Genomic DNA, 12,077 nt, shown 5'->3' on the forward strand with positions numbered 1-12,077 from the left:
ATTAGAAAACACTTAATTTGAGGAAGTAGCTTACATTTTCCAGTGTGTCTTGCTCATAGTAAGAACAAAACTTTCAGAATTAATATAAGCATACAAATAAAAAACCCTCCTCCCTCCCATCAGTTAGTTCTTTGCTAACACAGGCTGCATAATCATGGATTACATTTTCTTAACTTGTCTGTGTACTCTCCTACAACGTGGGTTAGGTATTTCTCACCCACCACTCATAATAGGAGGCTGGTCACAGTCCTGCTACTCCAATATTTAAAAAGAACCAAACAAAAACCTTAAGCTTCCATCTAAAATTTTTTTATACTAATTAATTAATTTATTTATACATGCCCACTTACTCTTGTGCCAATAGTATTCTTCACCTTAGGTTTTTACATTCTGTTTTTTTCAAGTTTTTTAGCTCTCCTGATGGTAGACTATAAAAATATACCATTCTTCAAATCAAGCAACTAGCACCACACGGATTCTAGCTGGAGGGACCACCAGTCACTAGCACAGAGACATTAGTGCCTGTACACTCTCCACTTAATATTTCTCACCTGATGTACCCTGGAATGACATGAACATTTTTTGAGGGCTTCATCCCATAGGCAGGCTGTCACTATCCACTGGGAGGCACTGAGGTTCTCCTCCTCTGCCTTTTCCAAACCATTGCTTTCTAATGGACAGCAGAAATCCTGAGCATGTGACCTTGCACTATTGAATTTCTATTAACAGCAAGATCTAGGTGATGTGACGCTGCTGTAAATATGCTCCTCTCTCTGCTTGTCAATTCGGTGTCAGCATTAACTTTCCAAAATTTTATGCCAAGCTTATTAGAGGGAACATCAAAATTGGCCTCCAGACAAATTCTAAGGGAACTGTACTAGCAAACGCCTGGCGGCTCCCCTCCTGAAGACACAGGCATCTATTATCACACCCATTCACATCCCTGAGTCTCTGGGCCAGCTCCCTGTGGTGTGTCAGGGCGCAGAGTGTGGCCAGCTGAGCTCCCCAGGGGCAGTTCCTCCACCCCGTTGCTCACAAGAGGGCACCCAGTGCAGCCAGCAAGGACTGGGCGACACGGCTGGGCTCCATCTGCACCTGCTCACTAACACACTCTCCACAACAGCGTTACTTGCACCAGCAAAAAAACTGCACCGTGTTCTCCACACGTAGGGAACAACAATAAAAAAATGTGTTGTTGTTTGTTTGGTTTTTTTACCTAATTGTATCTTTACTGATGATGTTTGACACAGCTGAGCTGGCAGAGCGCAGCGCAGGGGTAACAAAGTCACTCAAAGTGCGTCTCCTGACGATTAACAAAATATAGCTGCAATGTTAATTCAGTTGGCCACCACTGTAAAGCTGGTATTACAATTAGTTTGTGTAATGTCCGAGCTATGATAACAAGTTTCTTTAACAGAGGTCACGTAAGGTAAGCCACACCAGAGAAGCAGACAGACCACTCCTCGTACTACTGCAAAATGCCATGGCTGATTCCATACAGCTCCCTCAAGGTGGGTGCATGGACACCACCACCCTGAGTAAGCTTACTTTTGCTCGAGCTGTAGTACACTAAGGAAAAACAAAGTGAGGATAGGCCTCTCCCTGTCAGAAATGAGATACCTGAATGTTTATTTTGAACAAAAAGCTTACAATTACATCCCAGTGTATGGAGGAGCCTCTGTGTGTTTACTGTGCATCTTTACTACTAACACAACTGTCATACTTTAATAAATTCTTTAATGTTTTGCACTTCTGCAGGTCACCTTTGGACTCAAAATGCTTTGTGATCCTTCTATGAACAGACCTCAGTTTTTCTGCTGATTTAAGTCTCCTGTACTAAAAGTGGTAGCACTGGACCTGATCACCTGAGCACCACAGAGTGTTTTCCAAGCAAGGTGCCACACACAAGTCACTACCCTCATTGCAGTCACTACCCTGCCATTGCAAAAGCCCCACAGCCAGTCTTTGAAAGACTATTAAATCCTAACTTTATTAAAAAGAGTTGGATAAGGATACAGGCTGGCAGCTTGAAAGGTGTTTCAACTGTTGGAAGCGACCCAAGAGGTTTGGAAACCAGCTCTATACAGCTCACCTTCACTGATGACCCAGTACAAGAAGCCAGATTTCACATTCAGATCTCATCCAATGGGACAGTGCACTCCGGGATTTTACCAACATATATTTGATTAAAGATATCCAAGGGCAAAGACAAGAGCTTATCAAGACTTCATCCTACCCATTAAGCCTGTGCTTGACAATTATCCTAATCAGTTTTCTAACTACTACAAGTCAAGTGTTTGGCAGAGCTATTATTTTCTCCTTGGCCTCCTTGAGAGCCACCATTAAAACCTTCTTTGAGAGCATATTTGAATTCTGCTGTTCAAGGACCATGCCACCAACTTTCTAAAGCTAGTTCCTCCATAACACTTGTCCTGTAGCAATCACCAAAAGAAGAAAGAGACTGGCCAGTTTGGGCTTTATAAGTAAAATCAAGCTTATCTTCTGGTGCAGAAAAGGCTAAGAGACCCTTAACTCTCAGCACGTGGTGTTGGGATTACACTGTGTTATGTACAGAGAAGATGACAAGCAATAATAATAAAAAGGTGAAATTCCCCATTTCTCACTACTCTAAGAAACACTATTCTAGTTAGCCTTCCAGACTGAGTGCATCAGCTCATTCAAAGGAACCCTAAACATTCAGTGTATCAAAAACTCAATGTAGAAGATGGTAAGAAAATGCACGCTCCATGACTCACATGTTTAAAAGATCCATGGGGGGCTGCAGTTGCTCCTGTGTCTTCTAGATACTCATCCCAATTGAATTCCATTTCTTCCACACTGGAACCAGCATCTGGAAGAGAAACCAAACACCTTCTAATTAGCAACCTGTTGGCTTAAGTTTTAGGCTACTAAGAACTACAGCAAAAGCCACTTCAGTTCCAAATGACTGACTCCGCAAGCGTGCACTGTACTTGAGTTACTTATTTCAATGACACAGACACCACTATTTAGCCTTTCTTTGTACATGAAGGGCACTTTAAGTTGTTGGATTTGGTCTGAAAAATAGTGTGATCTTGTGGATATTGAATAACCACAAATTGTTTACAATTTGTGAGAGGAACACAGGCGGGAGAGCTCTGTATTTGTATGAACAAATATGAGAGACTTAAAATTCTGGGCACCCTGGACTGTCAGAGAGTTTAATTAAAAGCCATCCAGGAAACAGCAATACTGATAGTAAGGGGTTTGAAAAGAAAGACTAAAAATATTTGAAATACAACTCCCCTCTTTTTTAAGTTAGATAGCGTTTATTTAGATGTTATAAAACACCAAAAGCACAGAGACGGATTCAGGGTAGTTCTAAGGAAAACAGCTCAAGACAACTTAAATCAAGAACAGCCAAATTAGTCACTTAAAAAAAAACAGCTCATAAGGTGTAACAGCTTCTTTAGACCAAGAAAACCTCATTTCTGGATGCACTTAAAGCAAAAATACGCCAAAACCACTCAAGCCACAGTTCAAAACTCACTCAGGCTGTTAGGGAAGCAATTAGCTGTAGTGAGCCACACTACAAATTAGTCAGATTTTCTATGATTATTGTCGAGCCTGTCCCCCAGCCCTGGTCTCCCCTTCAAGTTCTTGGCTCACTTCCCTGCTCTGCTCCTATTCCCATCTCCTCCAACGTGTATCCCGCTCTGCTGAAACCACGGGTTGGATTTCAGGTTCCCTATTCAGTTCAGCATGCAGCCACGTTATATTTTTCCTGCAGGAACAGCGGGGATGAGCCAGGGAGGGTCCCACCTCGTGTAAGCACCATTTTTAACCTCAGCACAAAACTACAACTTCAGGTTCAGCAGCGAACGGGATAGCAGTGATATGACATAAGAGTAAAGCTTTTCCTTTTCCCTTGTAGGCCAATTCTACCATCTACATCATAGTTGTCTTTATGAATGAACATAAGAGACTTTCATTTCTCAGTACCAGGAAACCTGAGACCTTGTTTACATTTGGAAACAGAGAAATCTCTGTGTATCACAGCATGGGGAGAGCTCAGCCAAGGTCACAAGACACCACTGTTTCCTACACGCTCAGCCTTTCTTGGGACAGGTGGTAACTGTTCTTTCAAGGAGTAGTAGTTTGAGGAGGAAACCTTACATGTCCAAAAAAATGCATGAAATACTATTACACGCCCTTATCAGCCCCACGGACATGCTGACAACCTGCTAAGTATGTTCCACAACGGTTCTTAGTCCTCAAACAGAGAGGGGCAAATATTTGCCCAGAAAGCTGAGCTACTTTAAACTGTCTAAAAAACCTGCAAGTCCTAAGTGTAAAGTAGGTTCGTTTTCTCTGCAAACGGATTGTTAAGATCATCTTCCACTTTTCACTGTAATTCCTGGAATTATCACAGAATCTTCTAGGTTGGAAGGGACCTTCAAGATCATCTTGTCCAACCATCAACCTAACTAACAAAAATAAACACCCACAAAACAACAAAATGCAACACCATAACTAAACCATGTCTCCCAGCACCACGTCAACCTGTCTTTTGAACACTTCCAGGGATGGTGCCTCAACCACCTCCCTGGGCAGCCCATTCCAACGTCTGATAACCCTTTCAGTGAAAAAATTTTTCCTAATATCCAGCCTGAACCTCCTCTGGCGCAACTTGAGGCCGTTTCCTCTAGTCCTGTCAGCCGTGACTTGGGAGAAGAGACCAACCCCCGCCTCTCTACACCCTCCTTTCAGGTAGTTGTAGAGAGCAATAAGGTCTCCCCTCAGCCTCCTTTTCTCCAGGCTGAATAACCCTAGTTCCCTCAGCCTCTCCTCATAAGACTTGTGCTCCAGACCCCTCACTAGCCTTGTTGCTCTTCTCTGGACCCGTTTCCCCAGATTTAGAAATGCATACTCAGTTACCTTTTGTTTGCTGATGACAGTATCAGTTTTAAAGGCAGCCCTTATCTCTCCCAAACCAAATTTCATTTTGCTATTTTTAAACAACCACAGTTGGTTATATTGGCCTTTCGTAAGCATCACAGCTCAAAAAAAATCAGAGCTTCACTATCACCATCACTTCTGGGGGGTAATTTACAACTTACTGAGGAAATGGACCTGAAAAAGGAGAGAGGCAAGTAACTTTATTTTTAAAAATTTGAGGGAGTAAAGAGGTTAAAGCACAGACCGCAGCTGTTTGCAAATTAGGGTGGGGCTGATCAAAGCTTTGCCTGCAAGTCATTCGAAGAAAAATATAACTTCATTGCAAAGTGTTGTTAAAACAGACTAAGACTTCTTAACTCATTAAACCAGCATTTTACTTTAATATAACCATAAAAATGCTGAAGTTCACAGCTGCAGCACCAAAGTGGGAAGAAACATCAGCTCGAACACAACATCTATGGTCTGTCGAAACCAAGAGCGAGTTTTGTCTGATTTTTCTCCCTCCTAGAGCACACCAGCTCACCCTTTCCCACTGAAAAGCACCCAGCTGCTCAACAGCAGCAACAACCCCACCTTCACCCAACTCCAAAAAGCACTTTGTATGTAAAAAAGCACTGCTTGCACTGTCTAATGCATTCCTGTTTGAAGGGAAACGTAAAGCAACGTGACTGCTCTGTACTTTTTAAAAATCTGAAAGCCAAGCAGCCCAACCTGGGAATACCACACGGATCCTGAGGCTTTCCAGCCCTGCTCTTTACCGAGTCTTCAATAACGTGTTATCATCAGATAACTGTCTAAGGGGCAGTTAAGCTCCTTAAATGAGGCACAGGTCACTTAACACACTGAAAGGGTCAATTAGTAACTTATGTTGCCACTTAATTGCTACAAGGAGCTCCTGAGAAAGCTAGTTTGCCTGCTGCTCCAGCTACCCTTTTGCCTGTAATTACGGTTAAAACCAGTTCCCAACTGGATCAGAGTTACCACGGGTCCTTTGTCACTCCACTCATCCGTGGTCTCTGCAGCCTGGATGTTCTCCTGTCTGAAAGAGCTGTTACGTTCCAGGTCTGGGCTGTGGTGAGAAGGGCTCTGAGCAGTTCGTACCGTACAATCTCACCAGCACACTCAGAACCTCTCCTGCAACTCATTTTCCATAGGAAAAAATAAAAAAATAAAATCACAACTTCCTGTTCAACACTCACTGCAAATTTAGTACTCTTCCTCCTTTATTTTGGGGAGTTTCATTGACTCAGAGGGATTTTTTTTTTTTTTAACTTATTTAAAAAAGCGCCCAGAACTTTCACTGTTTCGTTCATTCACAAGAGTCCAACTCAGCTTGCATTTACACTTTACTGAGGTTTTACAATTAAATAAGACTAGGTGATTAGCCTTGCGCTGAGCACGCAGAGCTGGGGAGTTCAGGTGCTTCCCTTCCATCAGAGGCTGACACAGCCGAGGGCCCTGCTCAGCTCTAGGATTTAACAAATCCATCTGCTGCTTCTCGTACCTGGCCCTGCCACAGCATTCCAGGTTATTTAGCACAGCACCTACTGAATCCATGTGGAACATGAAAAGCTCATTGAATGAAGCTCCAAGGAAAAATGCTGTACGAGGTTTCATAGTGAGAGCAATGAATTAGCTTTTTTAATTGTGGCATGTGGTAGGACTACATAAACCATGAAAAATCTCAGAAATCAAGTACCTGGTTTATCGATACCTGAATGCAGAAACACTCCAAGAGTGTGGTGAAGGACCATTGCTCTGAGAAGGTTCATGCTAGCTGGAAATCTTTGAGAGAATCCAGTTGCTTTCCTGGTTTTGTTGGCAGGATAGCTGCAGCAGAGCAGGCCCTGTTTAAATCAAGCCTTTGATCTATTCCGCTGGCATTTTTTGCAAGACCTTATTGCACAGCACCATCCTCGTGGGTTTGCAGACCCCAGGACACAGAGAGGACCAGTTTAATGAAGCTACATTCCTGAGGGGCCATACGTCTGTATTAAACATCCTGACCAGTCTGAGTTCAAACTACTCAATAAAACCTCAGATATTTATACTAGAAATTCACTTCTACTGTGAGATAACTTGCAAATTAATAGGACAGATGACAACAACCAAAACCATATTTAATCCATTTAATCCTAAAACACAATTTATTAATATAATGCATGAATGTACATATACTTATGTTTCTTCTTTCTCTCCATATCCTTAATTGAACAGAATTGCTATAAGTCCTACATGAACCCAACTTTTTATTACGTGGGGACATTTTTCTACAGCAGACAGGATGGCTGAGCCACACATTAGCTCAGCGGCAAAGCACAACTTTGGCAAAGGTGGGGAAGAAACCAGATGCGATTCTCATCCCTGTGACCTCACCATAGAACTAAGTTTTTGCTTTCAAATCAAGCTAAAGAAAATTTTTTCAAGTAAAATCTGAGAAGTGTCCTACAGAGGGATCTGTGGAGAATGCTTACCCACTCTGGAGGTGAGAAAATTAGAAGTTTCCTAGGTAGGTACACTGTTTCCCATTTATCACTATTTCTGCTGCATTATTCTGAACGCTTAACTCTTCCTTTCTGAATTTTACCATGAATTATGTCCTGGTGCTCTCTGATACATACAGGAAGAGAAAGAATACTGAATTGCACCCATTTGGATAGAAGGGTGATAGTGAAATATTAAGGACATTAGACTTTAAAAATACCTGCAATGGAAACAGTCTACACCAGACTGTTTTGATCTTTGGATTTGAGTTAAATTCTCACTGCAAATAATTTTCATGCATTTTTAATGTGATTTAGTTGAAGACTCTCATATTGGACATTTAAGTACATCACATTGAAGTCTGCAAGACCTTCAATTACGGCTAACCTAAAGGTTTCTCACTCTGAAACTTAGATACATTTCAATCTGGTTTTAATATCGGTTAATCTTTTCCATCTATACCAGGTGCAAGGCCATGAATAAATAAAGACAGGTTGGAATTTCAGCAGCTGAGAAAGACTGTGACAAGAATGAAAGTTGTCTTTTCCCCTCATAATGCAGGAGAGCATCACAACCAACAGCCCCGGCCACTGTCTGGTTCTCGCAGGCAGGGAGCCAGTATATAAAAACCAAAAAGACAGAAGGGAATCTCCAAAAACCGCTAAAAATCATCAAGTGGAAAAAATGACACCAGTCAAAGAATATGAGGGGAATGTTCCAGTAGTGGTTGGGACTGGTCTAACTCAAAGCACATCAGGAAACAATATTAGAGGGTACAACAAAACCAACGTGCTGATGCTTACACGGGTAGCATTTCCTGGAAACTATCTTTGAACTCAGCAAGCAAAGCTCTCCAATTATTATTGACTCTTCACAGCCACCTGTCCTCAAACCACGCACAAAAAGGATTCTCAGGAAAATAGCTGTTGAGTAATTAATTTCAAGACAGTATCAAACCCTCCCTCAGCTATTCCAAAAGCACAGAGAGAGGACTGTGTGACCTCTGATACTTTTTGAGGAAGATGGAAAAATTTCATAAAATTTTTAGTACAGAGGGATGTGCTATCAGACCCTGAACACCCCATCGCTGACCATGAATACATCTCCTTACTGTTCTTCTCAGCAGCTCAAGGCCTCTTCTCTTTCTCATGCTACGTGACAGAAGTTGGCGGTCTCTAGTAGCAGAGGAAACTGCATTTACATGTGCATGGAGACATTCTGCATACTCGTGCATCCTCCTTTTTCTTGCTTATTTGAGGATATAACATTTACAACAGCTTAAGTGATTGGCTATAATTAATAATCAAAAAGCATATTTCAGCATCATAAAGCAGATGATAGCATTCTGCTAAAAACACTGTAGATTAAAATAATGTTTAACATTTCTTCACTAACATCAACAGCAATTAGACTTCCATAAAGTAAAGGTACAAAAACTACCAATAGTGAATTGTCCTATAAAAAGAGCTGCTTGCTGCGTAAGTACCAAAGGAAAGTAATACTCAGACAAAATCCTAATCCAATTGTTTACACTGGTAACTACAAATTAAAATTACTTTATATTAACTGTATCAACACTATAGGACTGCCTCAAGGAAAAGGAATAAACCATGGCAGGCAAGTCAGAAAAATGGATGCCCCCCCCAAGAGATTACAAACCCAGAACTGTTTCAGAAAGCTGTTATCATGCCCAGCCATCCCAGACCAACAATTTCTCAGCCTGGTGTTTCAAGGTGAACCCAAACCTGAGCTAATTGATCATAAAATACCACTCTGCAGCAGGTTAGGAGTTGATATCCCAAACGCATCAAATCAGAAAACCAGGACAGATTATAATGGCAGCAAACAGGTTCAGTCATCCAACTTTTTAAACCAACAACACAACCTTGTTTAAGTATTAAGAACAAAACGATCACAAAGACAGAACAAGATAATATTAACCAGTTCGGCAGACAAATGCCTTAAAATAGTACTGTTAGAGCCACTGAGCTTTTCATAAGCTCGTCTCCTACTGATACCACGAAGAGGAAAGATACAGCTTCTTAAAAACACAACTACTAAGGTGGGTGAGGTTTTGTTCTCCTTTAAGCCAATGATACACCTTGCTTTTGAAACAGAGCAATAACATAAGCCCCGTAGCCAGTAACGCCCAATCATTGAAATTTGAGTTTCTCCCTGTATACAGCAGACACCATCAGACGCGTGCACCACAAAACATTCACTGTACTCATCTTTGTTCCATCTTGCTTGCCAAATTTTTTGAGAAACGTTAGCCAGGGAGCTCAGCTGGACTATTACCTGCGTCATACTGCTGTTCTCCATTCATCTCCACAGTAGCCCAGTGGTTATTTCGAGCAGCCAGAAGCAGGGGAATCCAAAGCTGTCACAGTTTGGTGGTCATGAGTTGCTTCCCACCTTCGATTCTACTGGCAGCCAGGACATTCAAGAAGGGATCCTGAAAAAAAACCCGATAAGAAAATCTTTATTGGATTTTAACTACTTCAAGATACATTAAAAACATTACTCCATAAATAAACCAAAAACTTTAAAGCAAACAAGGGCATCTCACCATGTTCATGTTTGTTTAGCTATTCCACACCCCTCACCTGCAGACCAAACTAATTCTAGAAAAAAAAATAAATTTCCTAACTCGGTCAATTATAAAGCTGACTTTCAACACCCTTCAGCACCCCAACAAATCCACCCCTCTCAAAAGCTCCTTCAAACCTTCACAAGGCTAAAGAAGCAGGGAACTAACCAATCCATGGCTTGGGAACAAGACAAAACAAGAATCCAGCTCCTTTGTCACCTGGACCAATGAAAATGTCTAAACTCAAGAAAGCCAAATTGATACTGGCCAAGCAAGAGCACAGTAAGGCTTGCAAAATGTCTGCTCAGGCTCTGGGTTTCTAATATTTTAGCCATTTGCTTTCCACAAGCCTTCAGTTGATTTGCAACTCTGGTCTTGAATGGCTCTAAGACAAGTTTAAATATATGTATACATTTTAAACTTACTAGATTTTTAACAGTTCGACCAAGGAGCCATCACTGTCCCTATCACAGGAGCAGTATCTTTAGGCTCCCATGATCCTCATGAAAAGCAAATTAATCAAGACATGCCTCCACCATTAAGACACAGAGAACTTGGAAAGAAAAATACGGCGGAAAAAAACCCCAAACCTTCCCAAAGTACCATAATTCCCTTCTGTGGAGGATTTCCATGGGTTAATTGTAAAATGCTGTGTAGCAGGCTGCAATGTCCCGAGCATGTCTGCAGAGCATCCAGGCTTGGTATCTGGCAACATCACACAGGCCAAACCAAACTCCAGTTACGCTTCAGCTGAAAGCGAGATGCCAAAGTTGTATTGTAGACTGAGCTACAGTTTTTGGCATGAATTTTAGGGAACTGCAGAGCAAAGCACTGAAAAGCCTGGCTGAAATCTCCTGTACGCTGCACTGGTGGCTTCATTCACACACAAATAAAACAACAAACTTGAACAGAATTAAAGAAATATCCACCAACAGTGCTCAGTGGTGTAGGAAGTTCTCAAGTACAATCAAAAATACAGCCAACTTTAAAAATTTTCATTACATGTGAGAATAAAAATTTTTAAGAGTAGCAAGAGGTATCATTAAGAGGTCCTATTGAATGGTAGCTTAATGCCACAAAAATCTACTGTGTAAAAGATATTAATTCAGTTTTATTCATTACAGCTTCAGGAATACATCTGGAAGGGAACTCAGCTGCCAATTTCTGCTACACTGCTTCTAACCTACTCCTCTCTCAAAAAGACTGTGCTCAGCATATACCTACAAGGTCACAAGTTAACTCCCAGTGCAGCTCTGTCTCTATGAGAAAGTTACGGAGAAATGAAGCACAGGTACCAATCTCTATCAGTCTCCCCTGGTTCCCTACGTGCTTCTTCCCTGCTCTCAGGACAAAGCAGTGCAGGGTGAGCTAACGCAACCTTTCTGAAGACTTTCCTCCTGGAGCCCAACTGACAGGCTAAGCTTCCATTTACCCTATCCTTGATGAAGGAATGCTGGAAGATGGTGCCACTGGCAACCTGCAGGATGCTTGGCACACAGCGAAGAAATAACCAACAAAACACTTTTTAATCATCAATCAAAACATTTCTTGGTAATGGCCTATCGTAAGTCTATCAGCTGTCACACTGCTAAGCCAAAACGAAGGCAACGCTGTGAAAAACGCCGAGTGAAGCATCTAGTCCAACAAATCTGGGGATGAGCCACTGGTTTCTAGTACTGTAACCCTGGCAAAGTACCTTCAGAATTTAATTGCAATTAGTGTATTTTCAATTTATGGGATCCAGCTCTCAATTAACTTCTATACCTAAACTAGGTGATGTAAAACTAACTTCATCTCTTTGGCCAACAATGAATTATTTAAGACACCCCTCTATCCCCCCAAAAAACCCAAAAATCAAACACCAAAGAGGCTGTTTATTTAAAAGATGCCAAATACTGGCAGCTCCTGTTGAAGCTGATTGATATTCTGCCCAAGTCAAGTTGGGTAGTTATTCAGGATTTCATAAGCAGCTCTGGTGTTTTATGTACACAAAATTGAGAGTACTTGTAATTAGCACCCGCCATGGCTGATGCTTACAGTCTGGCACCCCAAAGATTATCTTTTG

The 12,077-nt window shown here is 41.6% G+C and overlaps 1 protein-coding gene across 1 annotated transcript in view; it reads right to left on the minus strand.

Moving 5' to 3' along the window:
* The window catches only part of SFMBT1 (Scm like with four mbt domains 1), a 32,740-nt gene extending 22,992 nt beyond the window's left edge, over positions 1-9,748 (minus strand). Inside the window, exons 1-2 of the mRNA XM_074151856.1 lie at positions 9,721-9,748; positions 2,757-2,851 (exon numbers count right to left, since the gene is read on the minus strand). Coding sequence (XP_074007957.1) covers positions 2,757-2,851; positions 9,721-9,748 — 123 coding nt within the window. The remainder of the gene's footprint in view (positions 1-2,756; positions 2,852-9,720) is intronic.
* Positions 9,749-12,077: the final 2,329 nt, after the last annotated feature.

This window comes from Numenius arquata, chromosome 8, assembly GCF_964106895.1.
Source record: "Numenius arquata chromosome 8, bNumArq3.hap1.1, whole genome shotgun sequence".
Classification (NCBI taxonomy): domain Eukaryota; kingdom Metazoa; phylum Chordata; class Aves; order Charadriiformes; family Scolopacidae; genus Numenius; species Numenius arquata.